Genomic DNA, 24,421 nt, shown 5'->3' with positions numbered 1-24,421 from the left:
AAAGACGGATTTGCGTGACGTCAGTGGAAGTCCTTGAGTGTCGTGATTTTTCTTGTCATATATTATATTAGTCTTTGTTACATTTAATTAATTTTTTATAAATTTTCTTTTATATTAAATTATAATTACAGAATGCGTTGCAGCAGGATTTAAACAATGTGCAATAAAGTACAGCGTTTGGTTTTGGCAAGTACCCCAAAAGTTCGAATTGCAAATTCCTCTCATAATCATCATTTTTGAAATTCTGAGAGAATTAAACACGCCCAAACTCATTCACCCCAAGATTCAATGAATCATTGTTTCGTTTGGCTCTACCCTGGGATTTTACGAATGACACTCTGGCAACACAGCAAGCTAAAACGCTGAAAATCAGAGACTTCATTAGGGTATTTTTCTTCGCAATAAGCCCAAATCAAGCCCCAAACGCGATTTAGAAAGCAATGAGCTATACAACAGTGCAAACTATATCCTCATATAACTTTCCACTTTTGAACTATTGCGTTTTAAATTCAATCAAAATCTGTCTAGATTACATGCATTTTAAATGGGATCAGCTCACCAAAGTGCAAACCAGTGACGTCATGTGCGCCTTGTACCATTGTATAATGAGTTAAGCTAAGTTTGTTAGGCAGGTTATTCTGCAAACTGGCCTTTATTGTGCAATTTTGAAGCTTTACAGAATTGGAGAATAGATAAATACATTTTTCTTTAAAAAAAACCTTCAGGTTGCGCAAAAAGGCCCCCATTTTCCACCTAGTTCCTTCTGACTGCTGGGGTTGGCAATCAGAAATTATTAAGACATTGACAAGTATGTCACGTTATTTCATATGACCCTATGATCTGACCGTATTTCAGATTTAAAATTACATCACGTTTCTCCAAAATTTTCAGCAAATATCACTTATTGAGCTGAAGGCTCTACAGCGCTCCCAATTAAATCGTTATTAAATTACGCAATGCACTTTGAGTCATATTGAGAAGAGAATCTAAAAATCAACAAAAAAATGAGTGAGCAGAAGAGCACCCCAAAAAACGACGATAAGGAGCTGGCCGATTTACTTGATAGTAAGTGGAAATTGTAGCGAAAGCATCCATTTGACCATCAGAATTTTCAGTTCTAAATGTACTTGCGCTATGTTTTAAAAGCTGAACAGAGGCATTTCCCCTTAAAATTAGTGCACTGAAAGTGCCCCACAGATCGACTTGTTAAACTGAGTTGATAAATTGGCAGAGGTCAAAGATTTGTGCTTTTTCCAGGTGCTCTGCAGGACTTTGGAGAACAGGCTGGCCCCAAAAATGATAAGGAAACCAAACCAGATCCAGCTAATGACCAGGCAACTATTGAAACAGGTAAAGTATAAATGTTTAGATAATTATTCAAGGCAATTTGGCCCAATTATTATTCGACTTCACATGCCTTAATCTATATAACCCTGTTGGTCTAAGCCAACGTGTTAAGAGCTCATTTTTATTGAAACTTGATTAGTTCCCTTAGACCAACAGGTTTATATCTCTCAAGCAATTGCCCAAACAATGTTTGTTTCCATGTAGATGTTCCCCAAGAATGGTCTACTGAATTTGTTCAACAAGCCGCCCTTCAGTTTGAGGAAAACTTCGCGAGACTGTTAACTGGAGGTGGTGCCAATAGTGAAATCTCCCCCGATGTGGTCCAGGAAAAAATGAAGCAAATGGCAGGTAAAAACCAGGCAAACCGAACATTTCCCTGAAATTAAAATGCTGGTACTTTAGATGCAGCTCAGCAGGTTCTGACCAATCCAACTGAAGTGTCTGACCAATCGGTAGATTTCGCAGCGAGTATATCACAAGCAATCGCTGGTAGGTTGGCCGTTTTTTTTCCAAAGACTGTTTTTACCACAGTGAAATTTTCAGGTCTAAATCAGGGGCAGGAGAACCTCAAAGCCCAGTTTAATGAGGACGATTTGCTCAAAATGTTCGGCGCTGGCGGTCCCGGCCAGGAGAACGATTTACTGCCGTTCATGCAAGGTAAGTTGCACTATTAAAAATCAGAATATTCGCCTAATCGTTTCCCATTTTTTCTAGGCATGATGCAAGGGTTATTGTCCAAAGATGTGCTCAGTCCAAGTTTGCAGGACTTTGTGGAAAAACTGCCCGCTTACTTGGAAAACAACAAGGACACTTTATCGAAAGAGGATGTTGAACGGTATGAGAACCAAAAGAAGCTGATGGAGGAGGTTTTGGAGGAGCTGAACCAGGAAAAGGACACTGACAGTATCGAAGTGAAAAAGGACCGGTTTTCAAAGGTGCTGGCGCTGATGAGTAAGGTAAGTCCAAATTTTGACCAAAATACTGTGACTTTGCACGTTCCTTCTGGACTATTTTTTTATTTATCATCTGTTTCAGCTGCAAGACTACGGTCAACCTCCAGTGGAACTAATGGGGGACGTGGATACTCCTTTCGCGTTTGACCCATCAGGAAACCCAAGTGCATTGCCCGTTGCTGATCCGGCAGCTAATCCGGAATGCTCGATTATGTGATTCACGTATGTCTTTGTAGATAGTAGGAATTTTAGTCATTTTACCCTGAGGCCAGGAAATTTGGGTTGTTGTGTTTTTTGATCGAAGAATGAAACATTCTGAAAAAGGCAATTTAGGTGGATCACCTAGTGAAACTTGTTTCAAATAAAAATAAATCTAGACTGATTAAAGGAGCACGGACCCCAGGCATTATGACGACATATAAAATATTCAAATTATTTACGTTGTGCTTTGTTGGTTGTTTTTATTATTTAATTGTTATTTTTTGTGTTAGAGGAAAGTAGTTTTCTGTTGATGTTTTTTAAACGGTGCCCCAGCATTTAATATGCACCAAGAACAACATCGCATTTAAAAACGTTGCCAAAACCATCTAAACGAGTTGTACAGTGCGAGCCAAGTAAACTAAACAGCCAGTTTTGCAAACAGTATTTATTAAGTTAGTGCTTTCAAAACAGTTTTCAATATAAAGCTTAATAAATCGAATATAATACATTCTCATAGAATTTGTGTTTAGAATATCCCGTATTTCGAGTGAGTTTTGTGGGTGTGCTGGACTTGCCTCCTCCCCCGAGAGGAAGAAGCGATTAGCTAAAAGCGGACATGGCCATCAACGGGCCACGCTCCAAAACACGAGACTAAATTAAGGTTTACGGCTAAAGGAAAACAAAGAAAAGTGGTTTTTGAGTAAGAAACATTAACCGTTAATAATATTCTCTCTATGTAGTGCTATAATATCAACAATGTGCTCCTAGTAGGGCCCTAGTCCTTCCTTCCGACTGTTTTTGTAACACGATTTCTGTGTAAAGTCAAATTTTCCTGTACAGCCCGGCAGTTCTGACTATGGCACCTTGATTCGAGCGAAGACACACTTATTCATTAATTCCAATAAATTCGCAATCGATTAATTTATTCGAAGACAACCGGCCAAAGGTCACGTGGATAACATAAGCCAAAACTTGTATAAACTAATATACAAAAAATAGTAAACGTGTAAAACAAAAATATCACATCAAACAGGGGTATATACAAAAGATATTACTCCAAAACCACTTATTCCCTCGAATACAACAAATCGACTAGATGGGTAAACATAACGTAAGTACTCACTGAAGGACTGGTTTGCCCAAACAATGACTAAGAAGGATCTACCAAATACAAATACAGGTTCTAATAAGGAATCAATTGGGATAGAGCCCTAGTAAGTCCGAAAATTTAACTAATTGCTTTCAGCGGTTTTCGAATTTTTTGTCAGTGAAAACCTGTATTTTGTTCAAATAGAACCTGTTTGAAAATTAGGCATATTACCATGTAGGCTTCGACACACTTTACGAGTTTTAGTTGCTTTCAGGTGAATTAATCCGGTTTACAGTCGCGATCGCTGACTGCTGCCACCTTCTCGCTCATAGAAAAGAACGTACGCTTCCGCTGATACTGCAGAACGTCCCGAAGCGGCACTTACCCGAGAATCGTTATATTCATGCCACCTGAAACGGTAAGCTCGCAATTCAATTGCGATTCAAACGCATTAGAAGCCGACTTACCTTCCATCTATCGGGTTTTTGCAATGCGCCGTATAATGCCCAGAGTATGGAGTGCCCGAATGTTCGGACACAGCGTACAAGTTGTATCGCGGACTTGGGCCACTTTGCGCCTCAGAAGCATACGGAGTCAAGTCCAAGCCTTCAAGCGGAAATTCCACAAGGGTGTTTAGTTTGCCACGGAACCGTTCCAAGGGCGAGAAACGCTTCAAATGAATGACTAGAACCTGCAAGGCAAATCCTCAGTTCCAATCGACAAAAAAACCAAACACTTTGGACCAGCACCTGTGGGAATCTCTGTATGGAGAAGCTCTTTGTACACCGTCGCCGTTCTTTGCATTTGGCGCATTTGGGCTTTTCATCTCCGTCCAAAGTCTCCTCTTTAGTAAATGCTTCGAGGCAATGCGATAATCTTAAGGCGCCCGAATTTCTGCCGGAAGGCAGAGGAAGCGACAAGTCCCAGAAAGGATCGAAAGTTACACTGCAATGACCGCAATGTGTGCATCTGCAAAGAAGCAATCAAATAGAAGTTAATGCGGTGTTTGCAACATTGTTTTGCTTTAAAAAACAACTGAAGGAATTTGAGAGCAACTTACATAAAAAAATTAACGTTTTGCGCACCATTCTGTGCCCAATTTAAAGGAGTTTGATAGCAACTAGCTGAAAACTCTTTAATAAAATGTGTTCTGACTGACAAGAAGGCAACTTTTGCCTTCTGCTTAAAAAAATAATTTTTAGCTAATGTGGCAGGAGTTTAAGAGCGACGAGTTGAAAACTGCAAAGGAACGTGTTTTCGTTACATAAAGACAACTTTGAGAAGAAAATGTATTTTTTGGGTATAATATTGAACGTTTTACGTACGGTTTTACGTACGTTGTGTCGAAATTGAAGCAACGAGCTGCAAACTCTTTAAAGCGTACTCTTATTACAAGGAAGCGACAAGAACAAAATTATCTTTTGGTTAAAAAAGAAGTTTTAGCCAATTCTGAACTGCTTATCCTCCACCTTGAAGTTATTTAAAAAGCGAACTTACTTTAAGGTCGATTTTAGCTGGCCCACAAAAGCATCCACAATAAGCGAGTCTTCAGACCTCAAGTAACGTCGCCACGCTTCTGTTGCTTTTTCCGCATCGGGCAAACTATCCTCTATGTCTGTAGTGATCGGTTTCGGTTTGCTCGTCACTCTATTAACGTCTTCGTGTAATCCTTAAAAAAAAAAACCTCCTATAAAACGCAGAAAAAACGCGCAAAACCGATACTAACCTTCCAAAAAATAGCGCAAAAACTCTTGCGCGTCCTGTTGCGAGTAGCCCATAAAACGAGGAGCGAATCTTTGAATTTGCGACTTTAATGCAGCTGTATTAACGGGGCCAGAAGAGTCGGAAGCCCACAATTCCTTAATGAGTTCCCCGAATGCTTTAAAAAGCGCTCCTGAAACCACACAAAAATTACCCATTTTGCCCTCAACCCAAACAATTGCTCAACTACCTTTCATTGAAGATGTCACATTGTTAATATCCTTCTGGTAAGTGTCTTTTCTGATGTAGTCCAATAGCACCCGGGTGTTACTCAGACACTGAAACCCAAAATTGAGTGAAACTGCAGTCAGACTATTTGGATCGAAGTACCTGGAGAACGCTGTTCATGAAACAAGTGTTGCCGATGTTTCGCAGCCCGACCAATCCGAGGCCGTTACGGGCGTCTGCTGTCGAACCGCGCCGCGCCTGCGCCAAATCGTCGTCGTCTCCGTCTGCAGGGGGCGTGGCTAGTGAGCGACGGGAGGAGGGACCGGCCAATGAAGTAACGCCACGCCCTCCTCCCTTAGCGCCGCCACCTGGTGGACTCGAGGCGCTCACGTCCTGCAACCAAACATTTCAACTATGAGAATCCATCGAAAACACCAAACAATCCATTGAGTTGTTTTGTATGCTTTTAACTAGGGCTTCTTTTGTCGTTTTTAGACAATTTTTTTCAAAAAAAGCAGGCAGGAAAATTAACTTAAGATAGTTGCTCTTGCCCCAAACAGCTCGAGAACCCTTAATTATTCATGCTGTTTTTATACATGTTTGTTTTTGAACTGGCCAGTAATGCGTTGTTTATTTGCAATTGTCACTTGTCTTTTTTCAATTGATTCAATTTTTGCATGGTCAGGCATAAAAAAAAATTCAGACGGAAAATTAATGAATTTCTAACCTAAGTCACCTAGAAGAGTTTGGGTAATTTTTTTAGTAAATAGCGTAAATTTGGGAACTCAAACATACCAATCCGCTTAAGCAATACAGTCGCAACTGGCTTGATCCTGTCGATTTAACCGATTTTTCGGAAACATTAGCTAAAAGCCCTATCGCGAACCCATAAACGACAACAATCAGCAAAACGACCCAGAGCAAGTAAAGGACATATTGAAAAAATAACAATTTTGCGTCGTTGCTGCCCATGCTAGTCATTGAAGTGCGTTTATTGCTGTAGAACTGAACACTTAAGTGAAACATTGAGTAGAATATAAAAATGAAATGAGATAATCACCAAAATTTTGCCAATAACCATTTTTTGCGATGTTTCACATTCTAGTCCGAATCATGTAACGAAAGAACCAGTCCACAGTAAACATTATTAGCACTTTTGATTAACAAATCAACTCCAGTTCGGTTAGATCACCATTCTCCACGTTTCCGCAAGTAAATCGCTTTTTCGCCCAGTAGTAGTAAGGACATAAAATAAAATAAAAAACATGAACGGATCGACCACCATTATTACTAAGCAATAGAGCCGAAATTAGAATTGTCTATGACGAGCCATTCTCTTACGAAAAAACACGCGTTGGATTCTAAAAATATCATCCATCCAAATGTTACGAGATGTAGCTAGCGAAAATATCCTTTAGACGAACGGTCGGTGAGATTCCGTATTAAATATTCACCAGATCCACTAGTCATTTAATTTTCAAACAACTGTCCTCATTATGTGGTTGCCCACTTTGTTCCAAATTCTGAATTGTTTTGTCGTTTTCTACTCAAATTTCCTATCGATTGCTTTACTAAACGTTTCGGTCGTCTTTAAATCATCATCAGATACATTAAAGTTGCAATTTCAAAACCCTTCCGGATTTACACATTTTTCAAATCACATCATCCAGGAGAGGAATTTTTAATTTACTTGGAATTTTTGAACTAATTTTGTAAAGGGTGCTTAAATCTCTTCCCAGCATTTTTTCCATTGTACGAGTGAATTTTTAATTGTTTTACTTGATCGAAAAATGGGTTTAAAAAGCATCATCAGTTCAATTGAATAAAATGCCTGTAGAAAATTATTATGGCCCTGATGATGCTTCAAACGAAGAAACATGTTTAAGAAAGGGACTTCACTTGCGTCGTTCTCACTTTCTGTGCAGGTTTTTATCATTTATTTAGTATTATATTAGCATTTTATAATCAAAGGCTTTAGAAAATAATACAAAATATTCTCCGTTCGCGCTGAAATAGGTGATAAAAACGTGCAAGCAACGTGCGAACCACGCAAGAAAAATCTCACACTGCAAACCTACTTAGCGAACAAAATTTCTCTCTAATTTCTTCTAATAGCAATTGATGGGAAAAGTGGGGGTTTTCGCGACAAAAAATCCAGGAATTTGCGACAGGATTTGTAAAAACCTCACAATTCCAGCTGTTATCATGAAACGAACTTAATGCCTCACCAGAATCTGTTTCCTGCTCAGTAATATAGGCGTGGGGCGTTTCTTCAGCATTCTTTCTACTTTATGCCTGCCAATCGATCGCTAATGGCTTTTTATGCAGCAAAATCATCTTTATGGAATCGCACTGAACATTTGACATTGATTTTTCAACGTTCACAGGTAAAAGGTACAAACACTAAAGCCCGGGTCCCATGCATCCATTTGTACGATGATATGTCGTACGACGACAGACGAATCGACAGATCTCCAACTAATAGAAACACTTTCGTACCATCGTATCATCGTACAAACGGATGCATGGGACACGGGCTTTACACTTACATAGCTATATTTCCGTCCAATTTTCTCGTTTTCGCTTTCCAGTTCATCGCTGGCCGGCTCGTTCGGTATAAAACTGGCGCATTGATTCACTCTGGAGCTGCGCTTTTTATCATCACCATTCAGTTTGTCCTCCTTGTCTAGATCGCCATTCAGCTCGGCCTGTAAAACACCGTTTTCTTGCACTGAATCCTTTTGCCCAATCACATCGCTCCTCTCTGAGTCGCCGTTACTCAAGCTTCCGTTACTAAGCGGGATAGCGGTTGCGTGGCCGTTACTAAGCAGGGTGCTGGATGAGTATCCGTTACTAAAGGCGGATGAAGACGATGGTTTGCTGCTGGTGCCAGATGAAATCGGCGAAGCCTTGCAAAAGCGGAAAACATGACTTGTTTAGAACGGAAAATAGAACAGTGTGATTGTTGAGGCAAAGTTTGTCAGTTACTAAACAGAGCTTGGCAAATCAGCAATAAAGCTTTGATTTTAACAGACATTCAAGTGTTTTTAGTGCCTTCAGGACCCAAATCTCCCCAGTGCAGAGGTGGATGAGAACATTGTTCAGTTGTGCCTCTCGTTACCTTGACGCACCAAAAATTTAAATGTTTTTTGCATGAATCCCACTTTTTCCTCGTTAGTTATTGTTCATTAATTTAATCGAAGCTCAAAAATTAAAAAAAATAAAACTCAAAAATGTTGAACTATTGATTCCCGTTGAACTTTAATTAATCTTTACTAATTTTCTTATTTATTTAATTGTTTTGTCATCAACGAAAAACCAGAAAAATCCCAAAAACCTTGTTTAAAAAAAATCCAAGCCGTGTCAAAAACAAATAATTTGATAAAAATGAAGATCAAAATCACCTCTCTGTGAACTTTGACAGGTTCCTCTAAACTTCGCCTAACTTGTCGGCCTCCTACGGCTCGCGCGGGAGCAGTTCGAGGCGGTTTCTCGTCAAAGCGCTTGCACAAATCGGCAACGCTGGCGCGCCTATTGCCGTTCGTGTCCGAATCGGGCAAATCCGCCAAGCTCCGGCTTGCATGGCCCGTTAGCACGGCGTTGACGTTATTGCCGCTGTTAGTGGCCGATTTGCCGTTAGGGGCGCCGTTGCCGCCGCAGTTAGCATTATTACTGTTAGCAGAGGCTGCGGAACTGCTGCCGACGTTGTCGGATGTTACCTGTTTTTTGCGGGACAATGCTGACGAAGGGCTGGTGGACTTTGATTCGATTGGTGGCAGACCTGAAAGAAGAGGATCGTGGAGATTTAAGTCAATACACACCGGATTGCGGGCTGTTAATGTTCCAGATGCGTTCTCACACATTATCTAGCCTTTTTTAAATCAATTCCTACAAGGCCCTATCAGGACTGAGCACATATTTTCCGACTTACCAATATCATTGATGGACTTCGACCTGGAAATGTTCTCATACTTGTTTCGGTAGATGGCTGGAACGTAGTTGGCAGGCGAATATTTATTCCGCATTTCAGCCACCGATTCGATCATGCCTGCGGTCGATAGTCGCTCTGATCTGTTCAATGAGTTGTCCCTAAAAGAACCAAATGTTTGGGTTACTAAGCTTTGCACTAAAATATTGAGATTTTGGCTTTTTATTGACTTTTTTGTGAAAAATTGCGACTAACAAAAAAGCAGTGAATCTGTTGAAAATTGAAGAACTTTTGAACTTTGAAGAAAATCGTGTTTAATAAGAAATCGAAGCTTGAGCAAACTTACCGACGTGGGTAGTCATATACACTGTTTTCTCTAATAGAACTAATGCCGCTGTCTCTGGACAAAGAGCCCTCTCTTGATTCTTCTCTAAATCTGGTTGTAACGCCATCTTCCGTAATAGAGGCGCTCCTGCAACCAAACGCCCATTCAGAAACAGTCTGGAATTGAGTATGTTTAATGACAAAAATTCATTGACAAAATTCACCCAAATTGGCACCAAACGGAAAGGAAAGCTTACTTTATGCATTTCCAAAAGAATCATTCCACTACTTGGTCTGGATATTAAGAAGTCGGCTATAGAAAACAGCGGTGTCAAAAGCGGTTTCAACAAATAATTCTTCATAAGTTTGAAAATTGATTATGAAAAAACCTCTTGATGGAATGAAACCACATTGGCACCACATAGAAAGTAAGGCTTCCTTTATCGATAGCTAAACTTTCCATTCCAATATTTGGCCTGGATATTAAGAAATCGACCGTAGAAAAAAGCTATGTCAAAAGCGGTTTTATCCAAAAATTATTCCTAAGTTTGAAAATCGATTATGAAAAAACCTCTCGATGGAATGGAACCACATTGGCACCACATAGAAAGTAAGGCTTCCTTTATCGATAGCTGAACTTTCCATTCCAATACTTGGCCTGGATATTGAGAAATCGACTGTAGAAAAAAGAGGTATCAAAAGCGGTTTCAACAAATAATTCTTCATTAGTTTGAAAATTGATTATGAAAAAACCTCTAGATGGAATGGAACCACATTGGCACCACATATAAAGTAAGGCTTCCTTTATCGATAGCTAAACTTTCCATTCCAATATTTGGCCTGGATATTAAGAAATCGACCGTAGAAAAAAGCTATGTCAAAAGCGGTTTTATCCAAAAATTATTCGTAAGTTTGAAAATTGATTATAAAAAAACCTCTTGATGGAATGGAACCACATTGGCACCACATATAAAGTAACGCTTCCTTTATCGATTGCCCAAAAAGGCAATTCCTGTACTTCCCCTAGTTACTAAGAAATCTGATATAGAAGAAATCGGTGTCAAAAATGTTTAAAATAAAATTCTTCCTAGCTTGAATTGATAATGAAAAAAACAGTTATTGGAATGGAACCAAATTGGCACCACATTGAAGGAAAGGCTTCCTTTATCGACTGCTGAACTCTACCATTTAGTACTTCGCCGGGCTGTTAAGAACTAAGCCTTATGGACAGGAAGGCACTCACTCGGCTCTACAGCAATGTGCCCATCAAAACCAAATAGCCAACGACACCAATCCCGAAAACTTGCCATGCAGAACTGCAATATTTGAACTAAAATCTGGCCTCAATAGATAAAAGTATAAAATCCCACTTTCCCAAAACTCATGTTACTTATCAACACATAACATTGTTTTTTAGTACTTTAGAGAGTGTAGTGGACACATTTTTGCCTTGAAACACCTAGCAAATAACCAGGATTGCAAAGGCCAGACATTCTTTGACAGTGATCTACTTTGTGAAGGTTGCAAGGCTCTAGGTCAACATTCCCCTTATCCCTGGAGCCTTGACTGGGAAATGGGCACAAATCCTCCACTTACCTGGAGTAAACTCTTCTGCCATCTGAGTCAGTGTAACTCCTGGTGGTGAATCGTTCAGAGTAACTATTAATCCTCGGCGAGTAGCCAGAACTAGAGTAATAAGGGCGATCTAGAGCTGAACTGTATGTGGGCCGATAGGAGCCCGACAGTCCTGACGAGGAACTTCTATGTGGACTCAGAACGGGCATTGTGAACAGATGAAGTGGCTAATATGGATGGGACAGATCAACTTCGATGATAACCAATAGTGCAAAATTGACCTTATTTAGTGGGATTTTTCGTAAACCATGTCGTCAGTGTGGCGCTGAAAAACCAAAAGAAAAGTGAAAACCCGCTCTCACTGTGGTAAAAATAGCCGCTTTCTGGCTGTTTTCAAAAATATGTCACATTTAATTGGAATAAAAGTAATGGGCTAAAAATAGCACCTTCAACGCAGCAGGCCCCGACAAGATAATCGAATTTGTTTTGTTGTCTATTCTTTTGTTTGGGCTGTAGAGGCTCGTGGAATTCGTCAATTCGAATTAAATAGATTCGCAATCGGGCTTTAAAATAGCTTTCAACCCTGACCATTCGCAGCCATAAATAAACACTGAACAGGCAGGTTAATAGGCGCAACGCAATTACCAACAACCACACATTATAAAGAAAACATGTCTTTGCTCTTACCCAAGCCCTTGTCGCAAATACAATTAAAACATTAACGTAGTTTTTTGGCAAAAAATAAATAAAAAGCAGTCAGTGGAAATTATGCTGCGGCCATTTTCCGCACGCTGTGGCCAGACTTCGTTCATGCTTTGCTTCAGATCCTCACCCACTTGAGCCGCAATTCAAAAAACTCCCAAGCTTTTGCACTATATTTCATAAAAAAAACTTTCCTCTTACCTTGCATTCACTCAACAGTAACGTTGACCAGTTAGAACATGACAAAGGCAAGTAAGTTGGAAAAACAATTTAAAACGCTCACCTGAAAGTCAGAAAATCTGAACATTTTGGCAGCGGGGCACTGACGTCAGGAGCGCCTTGATCATCCTTCAATCCCACCCATCGCAATGGCCTTGGGGGCGCATAATTCGAGATGACAAATAAATAATTAGGCCCATTTAAGATCATTCAGCCGCTGTTTAACCACCGAGTTATATTCAGATGAATCGACCGCTATTTACAGCGTGTTTTATGATAAATATCGTTAAAATTATGGGGTGTAGGCCTACTTTCAATCCTGACATTTTGAATGTATCAGCAGAGACAAGTGCTTGTCTGTGGTGGCAGTTCATGTCAAACTTAGCCATTTCCGGATAGTTGTCGCTTGTCAAAATGACCTTTACAGAGAGACAGTGAGCATCAGAAATGCTGTTTTTTACTAAATTGTACAGTTAAAGCCCATCAATCGACTAGAAATGTGTAGAAAGCGGTAAGAGAATGCTTTTTTGCACCAGTTTGAAATTGAATGAATAATATTACCAGTGCCACCTATGAATCCGAAGCGAAAACAGCCTGTTTATCATGCATCCTTTTTCTTTGTTAACGCCCACTTTCTGTATGAAATGTTCTCATTTTTACCTCTAGTTAGGTTTTCTCAAATTCATACAGAATGCTGGTAAAAAATTTGCAAAAATCGTTCCATGTAAAGCCGTTGCAAGATCGCATATTTTTTAAATGCGGTACCACTGGTGCAGTGTCTAAAAAGGTTTTTTTGACCAAACCGTTAATTTGTGGAGTTTTTTGCAAAAGCCCATACAAATTCTTATAGAAGCTCGTTTTATTTAAAAAATCACTAAATATATTTGACAGGATGTGAAACAAAATAGAGAAGCAGTTGAGGATTGGATTATGTAAATATCTTGACCACTTGGAGGCCAATTGTTGAAAACAAGTTACAGTAAACTCTATTAGCGCCAACAGAAGAAAATTTTAAAATGGAATATAAAAAACTCTAATTAGGGCGGGGAATACATTACGACCATGCAAACCCCCACGACGCTCATGAATTTCTCCCAACAACTTTTCAGTCCTGAGTCATTTCTAAAAAATCTCCAATACATCAACTGTTTGAAAGACATTTAAATTTTCCCTCACCTGAGCACATCCAGTTCCCCCGCACACGAGCTATAGGCGTTGAAAAACTGCTGCAAATCATGTGAAGTCCAATTGCCCGTCCTGAACAAGTCCAAAATAAGCGAAAACTCCACGAATAAATTTTTCATGTCTCTGGACCGATGAAGGGTTGCAGCCAGCGTGATTATGGCTCCAGTATATTTCCTGAAATTCGCATCCAGTTCCAAGTAGCTTTTCTGGAGCAGCATGGGCTTGAGTGTGATGCAAACCAACCTGGAACATCTCATTGGAACCAATCGACCGCCTGACTTTCAAAAGTTTTCTCACTGTTTGTGTTCCTTTTCTCTATCCAGCAAAACTTTCAGTTCCCGCAGTTCCAACAAGAACTCTTTGTCCATTTCAGTGTCGTAATACTCAGGCCCAGTGAGTTTGTAAGTCCATTGCACCATTATTGCCTCGCAACATCGCTTCCAAGCCGGAAAAGTCATGGTGTTCAGTTTCTACTTGAACAGTAATTTAAGAATGAAATTATGCAGGTGCTTCAACTTTGGTGATGGGAATAATCGAATTGCTTCCCAATAATTAATGTTCATGCTTCTGCAATGCAGTTGAGTAGAAACGCTAAATTTTAGGTCAACTTTTACTACGGCGAAAAAATCGGAATATGGAGCGACTTGAACGCTTTTTTGCCTGACTTTTACTAAGACCGCCAAAATCAGGATTTGAAGCGATGCGACAGAAAGTAAAGTTCCACGATTTCAAGACTGGGCAGTCTTCAATAGATTGTGAAAGTATCAAGTTCCTAATCGCTCCGTACTGGATATTGCGATTTTTTAAGTAAAATGTGCAATTGTGTGGAAACGATCACTTTAAGCCTGTCACGGTAAAATTTAGGATTTGCAGCGATTTGAATACAATTTTTACAACTTTAAGACGCAAATGCCTTCGACAGATTTAACTCAATTCTTTCCATCGCTCTCATTATCTCAACACTTACTTTTTTTGAAGTTTCAAACCGAATAGCCGCTAGAAACACTATGCTGGCATATTTCCTGGCTAAATCATCCGATACGTAGAACGAGCTCTTTATATTCTCCATTATAGAGCCTGGAATCTCCTCCACCATCTTGTAGACTCTTTTAATGTTATCAAACTGCCTCCTACAAAAAGTTGTATTAGAGAAATCCACATCTAGTGCTCACAGAGTTTCACCTGCATGACTTTAGAGGCTTTCCAGTTTTCTCCGACACCTCATCTAAGTCTTTGCGGTTTTTCGAACTGAGTTTCTTCCCCAACAGCTCCCTAACAACATCATCATCAAACTCATAGTACTTTTCTATTAGCATCTGACGCGTTCGTGGCTCGATTTGGAAAGCCAGTTGTTCTTGTAGTTTGTTGGGATTGATCAGGAGTTTTTCCAGCAAAGAGTAAGTGCGGTAGTGGTCTAATACGTCGCTTGCTATCAGCTCAAGGGAGGCACCTGTCTGCTTGCCCAGGCCCTTTTTGTCCAGAATTGCCACAGCTTCCGTAGCTTAAAGAAAAAGCTTTTTTCATTAATTTTTTAGTATTTTGATTGTCCTTTTATAATCTGAGTGATGTGGTAGAGGTGAATATTGCAGGTTTGGCTGGATAAGGCTGGATTAGTTCATTTTCATGTAAAATAATTTATCTTTGCACCGTCTGAAATAGGTACTAAAGTCAGCATACCTGTATGGCCTTCTATCCAAAGCTGGAATATTTCGGGATCCACAAGAGTGTAGTTGCTGATAAACACATCCACTTCAGTCATTGCCTCGCAATTTAACAATAATTTAAGTATTTTATATTTTCTATCTGACAACAGATTGCAAGGTTATGGGCCAAATTAATATTTTGAAATATTTGCATGACGTTTTACACCTATCTCGCTCTCACTCCCTGGGGCTATATCCAACAAAGATAATTGCTCGCTGGAATTTAAAAATTTCATTTTTCTACCGAAGAAGAGTACTCTGACACCAACCTAAGCCACTAGGCATTTTATTGTTGACAAACATTACCAAAACTGTCAAGGATATAATTTAAGAAAAATAATATTTAAATATATAAAATATTCATGGCATCAGCAAGCAGTACTTCAGCGCGCTCCCTTTTTCAAGACTCCAAAACACGATTAGCTGATAGAGTGCAGGTGAATGTAAATAATATTGCTGCAGTGGCCCGACAGATAACTAGGGGCTCCAAGAGTCAAGAGGTAATTTAGGAGTGGAGTTTAGTTATGAGGGACTATTTGGCTTGACACACCGGTTTTCAGATTCTGATGCACTCTGCCCGAAATTTCGCTGTTCAAGAAATATTGGTGGAAAATTCGGAGAATAATTTGAAAAGGCTGCAACTGCTCTGCGCCCACTTAGGAGTGCAACAGGAGGCTTTGCAGCGGCGGGCCGGCCATTTGGAAGATGTAAAGGAGCAAGTCCAGGCAATGCAAAGATGATTGTACGAGTTTTAATGAAAGTTTGGGAATTTACTTCTTATTTTATTGTCGCTTCAAAAGAATATCGGGTAGTTACTTGAATCTCTCGAACACTAGAGAAGACACATCTAAGAACCCGCGTTTCGTTCTAAAACAACACCAGATTGTTCTGCAGATTTTCAAATGCGCACGCAAAGCTACTAATTGTTACTCGGCCAGAGTGTATGTGAAAATTTCCCAACGAAACCATGCAGTTTCTACAAACTTTCGCACGTTATAGAAAATACTTAATACAATATTCGAGTACTCAAATTTTCATCCTGAAACAGCGCCAGCAGACATTTACCCAGAAAATCGATTAATTTCCAGTTTGAATACTAGTGGTTTTTCAATTGGCAAAACCATGCAGATAAAATAGAAAATGTCGTTTATTTAGCACTAAATTACAACAGTAGTTATGAAAAAACACTGTATTATATACACAATAAAATACATAGTTAATTTAACAACGGTAGAAAAATACTTGACTGACTAATCGACGATGTCTGTAAAACTTAAGCTAAACATAATACATACAATATTAACGAGTAAGCACATGTGATAACACGATTTAATTTTAATACTGATATCCAGTTGAAATCAATCTGAACTGGGGGGCGACGTTTCGGGCTTCTCAATAATTCCCGATAGAGCATTTTTCAGTTTTAGGAACTTTTTCTTAAACTCTAAACCACAGCCTTTGGCCAGTCGGAAATCCATGAGAATTTTGTCGTCCATTTGAATGAGATTCGTTTTGAAGATCAGTTGATTCTTCTGCAGATCCACTGTTGAAATAGTCACGGTTCCAGCCGCATCCATGCTCCAGGGATAGTGCAAACTATCCAGAGCAGTGCGCAAACACTCCAGTGCTTTCTCAAGCGAGCACTTAACATAGAATCGTGTCATTCTCTTCACCAACTTGTGGAAGTTTTCCTTGGTGATGGGCGTTTGAGTAAACTGTAAAATAACATCATCATTTCGCGTGGGTTGGGAGAAGCAGATCGAATCCCTTTTCTTGATTGTTTTAATATTGTTGATCAGTTGATCAATGCTGTGTGAACTCAGTGATGTTGCAGGCTGGGAAAGGGTGACTTGCGGGGTCTCGCGGTTGTGTTTAGTTTCGGATTCTATCATAGAGTTCCAGCGCTTTCTGGACTGGTTGCTTGGACTGTCCACTTCTTCAGAGGAGGATTCGCTATTTCCAAAGTCCAGCCTCATCCACGGGTGCTTAAGGATCTGGTCCAAGGTGAGTCGTTTAGTGGAGTCTTCAGCTAAGATCTGCCTGGCTAGGCTTAAAGCAGTGTTTCCCAGTTTGGACCAGGGCGTCTCTGATAGGTAATTATCTGAGCACCATTTGGCAAACTCCTCGTTTTTATCAGTCGTATCCGACCATGGAAGTTCTCCAGTCAACATAGCGACTAGCACAATTCCGCAGCTCCACAAGTCAGCGGGCCGGGCTAAATATGGCCGTTTTAAGATTTCCGGCGCCATGTACGGTTTGGTGCCGCAGTGTTTATCCAACTTCCTCTCGCGGCCTTTCATTCGGAAAATCGTGGCTAGGCCAAAATCGCTGATTTTCAGCACTCCCGTTCCATCAACCAGCAGGTTCTCCGGCTTGATGTCTCTGTGGACGACGCCCTTTTTGTGCAAATAATCAACGCCGCACAGGAGGTGTTTCATGAAAGACTGAGCGTCTCGTGAGGGCATGCCGATGTCGGGCTCGATCATCTGAAACAGCTCGCCTCCGGCTGCGTACTCTAAAAAAATGTACTCCTTTTGCGGTTCCTGGCGTTTGCCAAAGTACTTAATGATGTTGGGATGCTCCAGCATACTGTGTATGAGCACTTCGCGAGCGATGCTTGTTTTAGCATCGGCGTATTTGGCATGGTCGATGATTTTGCACGCGATTTTCTCCTCACTCTTCTTGTGCACTAGAAGGCGCACCTCGCCATAGGCCCCTTCTCCTAGAATGGAGTTGTAGCATAGCCAATCATCTACGAAATCGTCCATAGCGCTCCAACTAGCTCTTCGAGATATAGAGCTTGCATGCAAAACCCGTGCAGATGCAAATTAGGGCGCACTTGATAGTTTTAGCATAGAACTTAGCTGGCGGGCTTAAAAGTGGCATTACAGGAGGCACCTTGACTTAAACCATGTCGTGCTTCTATTCACACACTTATCGCCGGGTTTGCAGTGAAATGTTGAGTCTAGTTGCTTTCAAACAAAGAATTAAATTTGTTTGGAACCTTTTGCACTTACTTTTTAGGTTAAACGCCGATTTTATAACCGCACATCTTCTCTCAGGTGCATGGTTGTGATGCATAAAGAAGAAGCTGTCTGACTGTTTGTTGTCATCTGTCTGGGTTTGACGTTTTTCTTTCGATGGTGTTTGGATATTTGGGAAAAAACCTTTAAAAACTGTGCACTTTTTGGTGGATTTCCGATATGGCAAGTAGGATCGTATCCAGGATAATTTTATCCAAATATGGTAAATTCCACGATCTTTTAGTCGTGTCCCATGACATGAATTTAATGGATTAATTGGGGTGCATTTTCAAACCTATTTCATTACATAATTGAGCTTATTTCACCCCCGTTTACTGGGGATTTTTGCACAGTTCTCAGGCAAAGGGAGCCCCAGGAATCCCATAATGCCTGGCCAATTTTATTTACCTTTATATAATCAGTAATCACTGCGATTTTGAGGAATTACTTAACCTAACACTGATTACATCTTGTTGAGTGATTTTTCAATACACATATTGGGAGACTGGGCCTCTAATAATGGCTATATCTGAAGAAAAATAATCGGTATACCAAATAATCAACTATGTTTGAATATGTTTTTTTTGTTTTGGTTAATTAGGATATCCAGCCACCATCCTCAATCTTAGAGGCCTCTCGTCTGGGCCGCCTCCAGGTACACCGCCACCGCAAACGAAAACTAGCTTTGGACCTCTAGCAGATGAAGATCGAGTGTTCACCAATTTGTATGGCAGACATGACTGGCGGCTTAAAGGCGCAATGAAGCGCGGTGACTGGTATAAAACCAAGGAGATTTTATTGAAAGGCTCCGATTGGATAGTTAGTAAGTACATTTAGAGCAAATATAGAAGGGGTGGTTGTTTTCTTCAAGGCTAATGAGTAATTTTCTGGATTAATGGACTGCGGCTGGTTTGCAGTTGCATGTTTGCGTTCTCTTCTAAAATTCTAACTTACAAACGTGATCAAGGGGCTACTTGAAATTTGTCCATATAATAGAAGGAGCTTCCATTTTTAAATGCGGAAAATTTCATTCTAAACCGTACGGCAGGTTGAGATTTTGCAAGATTTCAAATGTTTCTCAGCACGAATATCTTTAAGAACATTATAATTTTCAAACAGGAGCAGGCCACTAGAAACTTTGCCACATTATAGAAGACACTTCATTTGAATGCTAGTTTCATTGTTTTCAAGTTTTCAAAACAGCCACTAAGAAGACTCTAAATAAAACTAATTCAGAAAATCCTTAGACGAATTGAAAACATCCGGACTGAGAGGTCGGGGCGGCGCCGGTTTCCCTACGGGAATGAAATGGTCCTTTATGAACAGACCAGGAGATGGTCGTCCCAAATACCTGGTGGTAAATGCCGATGAAGGAGAGCCAGGAACGTGCAAAGACCGAGAAATTATGCGACATGATCCGCACAAGCTAGTCGAAGGCTGCCTCATTGCTGGCAGGGCTATTGGGGCCAAGGCTGCCTATATTTATATCCGCGGAGAGTTTTACAATGAGGCCTCTAACATGCAAGTGGCCATTGCTGAGGTGAGATTAATTAGCTCAAAAAGCCGAGCTTTAGTTTTCAGTAAATTCGTTAATTTCCAGGCATACCAAGCGGGTTTTCTGGGTAAAAATGCCTGTGGCTCCGGGTACGATTTTGATGTGTTTATGCATCGCGGTGCAGGCGCGTACATTTGCGGCGAGGAAACCGCCCTGATTGAGTCCATTGAAGGCAAGCAGGGCAAACCGCGTCTAAAGCCCCCATTTCCTGCTGATGTGGGCGTTTTCGGCTGCCCAACTACCGTGAATAATGTGGAAACCATTGCAGTATCACCGGTAGGTCCTATCAATTAAATAATGAAGAGGAGAATTAAGGAAACTTTTTGGAATTCTAGTCAATCTGCCGAAGGGGAGGTCCATGGTTTGCCTCCTTTGGCCGCACCAGAAATTCCGGTACGAAGCTATTTAATATTTCTGGACACGTGAACAGGCCCTGCACAGTTGAGGAGGAGATGAGCATTCCGTTGAAGGAGTTAGTGGAAATTCATGCAGGAGGAGTGCAGGGCGGTTGGGATAATTTGCTGGCAATTATTCCCGGCGGTTCTTCCACGCCTTTGATCCCCAAGAGGTTTTAATTTCCACACTTGTTTTTGCGCAGTGAAATTGAAGCGTTTTTCCCTAGCGTTTGCGAGGATGTTCTGATGGACTTTGACGGCCTGGTAGCTGCCCAAACCAGTTTAGGTACCGCCGCCCTCATAGTCATGAATAAACAAACCGACATCGTTAAAGCGATTGCTCGTCTGATTATGTTCTACAAGCACGAGTCCTGCGGACAGTGCACCCCTTGCCGTGAAGGTAGAACCACTTTATTTGACTATAAACTCGTTTAGTAATCGCAAACATTTTGCAGGTGTAAACTGGATGAACAAGATGATCTACAGATTCGTGGACGGCAATGCCAAACCCGAGGAAATCGACATGCTTTGGGAAATCAGCAAGCAAATTGAGGGCCGATCCATTTGCGCGTTAGCCGATGGAGCCGCCTGGCCAGTTCAGGGCCTCATTCGCCACTTTAGGCCCGAACTTGAGGACAGAATGCGCAAATTCGCCGAGTCGAAACAGTGTGCAGCGTTGTAAATGTTTGGCTTAATTTATCTATTACATATTTGTAAATACCGCTATAGACACACGTGGAGTGTAAGGTAAGTGGGGGTTTGACGCCGTTGATGTTTTAACACAGGTAATTTCTGCTGTTTTAAGGGTATAAGTTTGAAAAATCGATTACCTTACTAAAGGAAGTGTTGGTTTTTTTGTCCCAGTTTTTTATACCCTCAGATTTTTTCTGAGACGCCACTGATTTTATGTAGACATTTACCTTTCTGGTTTCTTTTTGTTTCTACAGCGCCAAAAGCAGTTTAGTTAAAGTAGGCTTTAGGATCTAAGAGCGACTTGTTCGCTTATTGAGGTATGGTTTATTACCATCAATCAATGTTTTTCGTGAAGTTATCCATTGAAAAGTGTTTTTCATGGATTCCACCGTTTGAAAACTTGCAAGTTTTCGAGTTACTGGATCGTCGTCTTTGGGAATTTGGTTCTAAAGGTGGCACTCATGGATAACATTTTCAGTGAGTTTTGGTTGCAGCGCTGAGCAAAGTACTTCTGAAGATGCAGGCCACACGTGTTTGCTTTCCAGTTTTAAGGAATGGCTTCTTTGAAAGGTGTTTGAAAAACTGTAGGTAGCCAATATGCATTTCAACGGGCGACAAGTCATTAAAGGATATTTGTGTTGTGAAAAAAGTACAGGAGAAAAACATTAGAAACTGCATTTTCCGACGAACTATATCTATTTTTTTCTCGTAACAAACGCCTTAAAATACTTACACCCTGTTTGTGCAAATCGTTTTTAACACATAAAAAAATGTACAAAACAACAAATATACTTTTGATAAATAACAAATTATAAGGATTTAAGCGCACTTAATAAACGAATGGTTGGTTTTGGGCATGTGACATGGTTTGAAGTCGTCTGGTCTTTTCCTCTATTGTTTGTTTGAGAAACATATCCAATAGCTCCATTTCATGGCTCATCGCTATTCGATTGTCTCTGGATCGCTTAGCTGATTCGTTGTTCTTCAGGCGTTTAATAGTGTAATCCGGATCATTCGAATGTGGTGATTTTGTCGGCACTTTTCGGCGCATATTCACATTCGTTTTTGTGCGCGGAGTCATGTCCCCATAGTGTTGCTTGAAGCGCCTGTACGCTTCTGCGTCTTTGGGATCCAGCATTTTCACTATGAGAAGAGGATTTTTTTTAGCCAGGAGATACAAGTGGTGTTCTTGTTCATCAGCAAATTCAAAATCCTTCATATATTTCTTATCAATGATAATTGTGATATTGGAACATTGCGGTACAGTGCCCCGAATTGAGTTGTGCAGTTCAAAGCTTTCGCATGAGTCGCTGCTACTGGCTTGTCTGCGTTTTGGCGTTGTGCGGGTTCCGGTCTCACAGTTAAATGAGTTTTCCGCATCTACTGAATAGCCCATCGATAGTATAGAGTGCATCGAATAATCTGATAATCCGATGAATTTTCGAGGTCCAATCCGTTCCGGTACAGACCTTTTTCTATCCAGGGTGTTGGGCATTTTGTCATCATTAACAAAATTATTTCCCACATGTTGAAAGTCAAACTTTGGAAATTTCGCACTTGTTACTTCTAGTAATGTAGGTTTGATTTGTTCCTTGGGCAGCCCTTGCTCATACGGTGAATATTTTGGCTGCTGTACAGAGTAACAACTGCTCTGATGACAGGGCCAGCACCGAATGTTGAAAGGCTGATTTGAGTTGGAAATTGGTTGAGTTATAAATTGACTTGTCCAAACTTGCGGAACTATAGGCATTGGATAAGGATTGCCCATCATGTTGCTCACACGCCCAATATCAACTGGCGATCGGTTCACTCGCAAGTCCAGCGGTTGGTCCATTACCTGAAAAAAAAAAAACAAATTATTAAACTTTCTGCTAGCAATTTGAGTTCCAAAAGCTCAACGCAACAAATTGAAATAGTGTCAACTAATATACAGGGAGATTTTTGAAATTGAGTTTCTCGAACTTACAACGTCTTATTCCAATCAGAACCACGGATTTAAGTGGTCTTTGAGATTTAAGATTTGCTGTAGTATTTTATTATGTACTTTTCGCAAATTCCTCTCTGTTTTTTCCTTTCAAAGTTCTGTCGTAAATGCGAAGTGAATGTACTCAACTTGCAATAGAGCAGCTCAAAAAAATAATTTAGCTCCTTTAACCATTGAATAATAGTGTGCACGGTTAGAAAACACTTTATATTACAAATTCCTGTACATTTTTCATGCGAAATGTGGCCGATTCTGATTCGCAAAAACTCAAAAAATTGTGTTTCACTCAAAATGTGTTTCTGCAACTGCAACTGTGTAAATTAATTGCTAACACCGAAGTAAACGGACGTAGTTATATAGGGTGGTCCCGAAAACTAACTTATAACTTTCGAATAATAGTGCGCTCTATTATTCTATCTAATTTTTAATTTTCCCCTTATTTTCGTTCCGGTTTTTAATCGATTATTAAACAAATTTCATAATGTGTTTCTGTAATTGAAGCTTTAATGGGTGGATTAGTTGCTGAATGCGAAGTAAACGTACTCAGTCGTAACAGGGTGGTCCAACAAATTAACTTTAGGTCGTTTAACTATCGATTAAGAAGATAACATTTTTGGTTTATGTAATTTTCTCTTCGTCTTTCAAATTTAATTTCTTTCTAAGTTTCGCGATAATTAAATTGTCATTTAATGTCTGTATTTCAGCCCTTAAATGAGTGTATTACTTGCTAAATGCAAAGCAAACGTACTCCGATATAACAGGGTGGTACAAAAAGTAACTTCTAAGCAGGTTTAACTGCCGATCGAACAAGAAGAGAATGAAGAGAACATTTTTTAATTATGCAATTCTTTCTTCGGGTTTCCGCTTTAATTTCTCTCCAACTTTCACTATAATTAATTTTTCAATTAATTTCTGCATTTGATCCCGTTAAACGCGTGTGGGTTAATTTTCGGTTCATATAAATTTTTTTTATTTCGTTTTTCTATTTAGACTAACGCTATAATTAATGTTTCCATACATTTCCGTATCTGCACTCTTAAAAGCGAAGTAAACGAACTCCGTTGAATCTTGGCGGCATAAAAAAGTCACTTTTTTTCTAGGGCGCTCTATTTAAAAATAATTTTATTCTTTTCCTGTATATTTGAAGAAAACTTTGAGATGAGTTTAGGAATTGCAAATATTATTTTCTCTTAATTTTATATGTATTTCCATTTCCATTCTCATTTTCAATTTAATTTTTATTTAATCGGCCTATTGACGCACTTTTTTCACTTTTTCTCCTTTGAACTTACTCTACATACAATAAATTTAACAATTATTTTGCTATTTAATGTAATCCAAAAAAGCAATGCATAAACTCGATAAAAACTGCATTTTGAGTAAATGCGATCGATTTCAAATGTCATGAAAATCGTAAAAACCACACAAAAGAAATTAAAAATGCAAATAAAAAAATTGAAAAAAATTACCCCACTAAATTTAAATTCAGACGAAACTGAAACAAAATTCTCAAGTTTTTTCCCGTTTCGAACGCGCATTTCTGATGGTTTTACTATCTAAAATTTTTCCAGTTATTGACAAAAAAATGTTATAATTAGAGCGCAAAATAAACTTG

General features: G+C 39.8%; 6 protein-coding genes across 8 annotated transcripts in view; 2 read left to right on the top strand and 4 right to left on the bottom strand.

Moving 5' to 3' along the window:
- The first annotated feature begins 790 nt into the window (after window positions 1-790).
- LOC109543230 (peroxisomal biogenesis factor 19) lies at window positions 791-3,020 on the top strand. The gene is made up of 7 exons (XM_019912836.2): window positions 791-1,065; window positions 1,258-1,350; window positions 1,552-1,695; window positions 1,750-1,836; window positions 1,891-2,004; window positions 2,062-2,303; window positions 2,383-3,020. Exons 1-7 carry the CDS (start codon window positions 1,005-1,007, stop codon window positions 2,515-2,517), a joined length of 876 nt encoding a protein of 291 aa, XP_019768395.2. The 5' UTR covers window positions 791-1,004; the 3' UTR covers window positions 2,518-3,020.
- On the bottom strand, window positions 2,929-7,919 carry LOC109543228 (ubiquitin carboxyl-terminal hydrolase 2). 2 transcript variants are annotated; one of them, XM_019912831.2, is made up of 8 exons: window positions 7,749-7,919; window positions 5,683-5,913; window positions 5,543-5,630; window positions 5,318-5,485; window positions 5,089-5,260; window positions 4,341-4,560; window positions 4,059-4,282; window positions 2,929-4,001 (listed from the first exon to the last, which is right to left on the bottom strand). In XM_019912831.2, the coding sequence occupies exons 1-8, from the start codon at window positions 7,797-7,799 to the stop codon at window positions 3,881-3,883; spliced, it is 1,275 nt and encodes a 424-aa protein (XP_019768390.2). In that variant the 5' UTR covers window positions 7,800-7,919; the 3' UTR covers window positions 2,929-3,880. The 2 variants fall into 2 exon arrangements, with proteins under 2 accessions (XP_019768390.2, XP_019768391.2); XM_019912832.2 differs by lacking the exon at window positions 7,749-7,919 and adding an exon at window positions 6,581-6,813.
- A 3,574-nt stretch (window positions 7,920-11,493) lies between these two features.
- On the bottom strand, window positions 11,494-15,322 carry LOC125502326 (acidic fibroblast growth factor intracellular-binding protein). 2 transcript variants are annotated; one of them, XM_019912834.2, is made up of 6 exons: window positions 15,131-15,322; window positions 14,636-14,954; window positions 14,421-14,583; window positions 13,751-13,923; window positions 13,445-13,696; window positions 11,494-11,672 (listed from the first exon to the last, which is right to left on the bottom strand). In XM_019912834.2, exons 1-6 carry the CDS (start codon window positions 15,210-15,212, stop codon window positions 11,630-11,632), a joined length of 1,032 nt encoding a protein of 343 aa, XP_019768393.2. In that variant the 5' UTR covers window positions 15,213-15,322; the 3' UTR covers window positions 11,494-11,629. The 2 variants fall into 2 exon arrangements, with proteins under 2 accessions (XP_019768393.2, XP_019768392.2); XM_019912833.2 differs by lacking the exon at window positions 11,494-11,672 and adding an exon at window positions 13,229-13,390.
- Window positions 15,323-16,285: 963 nt separating this feature from the next.
- On the bottom strand, window positions 16,286-18,251 carry LOC109543242 (serine/threonine-protein kinase grp). The gene has a single exon (XM_019912865.2). It carries the CDS (start codon window positions 17,922-17,924, stop codon window positions 16,515-16,517), a length of 1,410 nt encoding a protein of 469 aa, XP_019768424.2. The 5' UTR covers window positions 17,925-18,251; the 3' UTR covers window positions 16,286-16,514.
- Window positions 18,250-20,972, top strand: LOC109543241 (NADH dehydrogenase [ubiquinone] flavoprotein 1, mitochondrial). The gene is made up of 7 exons (XM_019912864.2): window positions 18,250-18,402; window positions 18,781-19,002; window positions 19,427-19,719; window positions 19,780-20,010; window positions 20,070-20,302; window positions 20,357-20,529; window positions 20,585-20,972. The coding sequence occupies exons 1-7, from the start codon at window positions 18,360-18,362 to the stop codon at window positions 20,809-20,811; spliced, it is 1,422 nt and encodes a 473-aa protein (XP_019768423.1). The 5' UTR covers window positions 18,250-18,359; the 3' UTR covers window positions 20,812-20,972.
- Window positions 20,973-21,508: 536 nt separating this feature from the next.
- LOC109543243 overlaps window positions 21,509-24,421 on the bottom strand; it is a gene marked incomplete in the record, with an annotated part of 7,351 nt that continues 4,438 nt past the window's right edge. The window contains 1 exon segment of the mRNA XM_048665903.1: window positions 21,509-22,659. Coding sequence (XP_048521860.1) covers window positions 21,652-22,656 — 1,005 coding nt within the window.

The sequence above is a fragment of the Dendroctonus ponderosae genome, unplaced genomic scaffold (assembly GCF_020466585.1).
Source record: "Dendroctonus ponderosae isolate FM_Combo_2020 unplaced genomic scaffold, Dpon_F_20191213v2 Dpon_F_20191213_4, whole genome shotgun sequence".
Taxonomy (NCBI): Eukaryota; Metazoa; Arthropoda; class Insecta; order Coleoptera; family Curculionidae; genus Dendroctonus; species Dendroctonus ponderosae.
Note: the sequence above shows the minus strand (reverse complement) of the source record. Positions and strands in the feature narration are given on the sequence as shown.

Coding starts and splice junctions, on each gene's coding strand:
- LOC109543230 (XM_019912836.2), top strand. CDS start 1,005: ATGAGTGAGCAGAAGAGCACCCCAAAAAACGACGATAAGGAGCTGGCC. Junction 1,351..1,551: donor CCAGGCAACTATTGAAACAG/GTAAAGTATAAA, acceptor GTTTCCATGTAG/ATGTTCCCCAAGAATGGTCT. Junction 1,837..1,890: donor TATATCACAAGCAATCGCTG/GTAGGTTGGCCG, acceptor TGAAATTTTCAG/GTCTAAATCAGGGGCAGGAG.
- LOC109543228 (XM_019912831.2), bottom strand. CDS start 7,799: ATGCTGAAGAAACGCCCCACGCCTATATTACTGAGCAGGAAACAGATT. Junction 5,914..7,748: donor TGAGCAGGAAACAGATTCTG/GTGAGGCATTAA, acceptor GTTTGGTTGCAG/GACGTGAGCGCCTCGAGTCC. Junction 5,631..5,682: donor TCATGAACAGCGTTCTCCAG/GTACTTCGATCC, acceptor TTTGGGTTTCAG/TGTCTGAGTAACACCCGGGT.
- LOC125502326 (XM_019912833.2), bottom strand. CDS start 15,212: ATGACTGAAGTGGATGTGTTTATCAGCAACTACACTCTTGTGGATCCC. Junction 14,584..14,635: donor AAGCCTCTAAAGTCATGCAG/GTGAAACTCTGT, acceptor AACTTTTTGTAG/GAGGCAGTTTGATAACATTA. Junction 13,697..13,750: donor AGAGAAAAGGAACACAAACA/GTGAGAAAACTT, acceptor GAGATGTTCCAG/GTTGGTTTGCATCACACTCA.
- LOC109543242 (XM_019912865.2), bottom strand. CDS start 17,924: ATGGACGATTTCGTAGATGATTGGCTATGCTACAACTCCATTCTAGGA.
- LOC109543241 (XM_019912864.2), top strand. CDS start 18,360: ATGGCAAGTAGGATCGTATCCAGGATAATTTTATCCAAATATG. Junction 20,011..20,069: donor AAACCATTGCAGTATCACCG/GTAGGTCCTATC, acceptor TTGGAATTCTAG/TCAATCTGCCGAAGGGGAGG. Junction 20,530..20,584: donor GTGCACCCCTTGCCGTGAAG/GTAGAACCACTT, acceptor AACATTTTGCAG/GTGTAAACTGGATGAACAAG.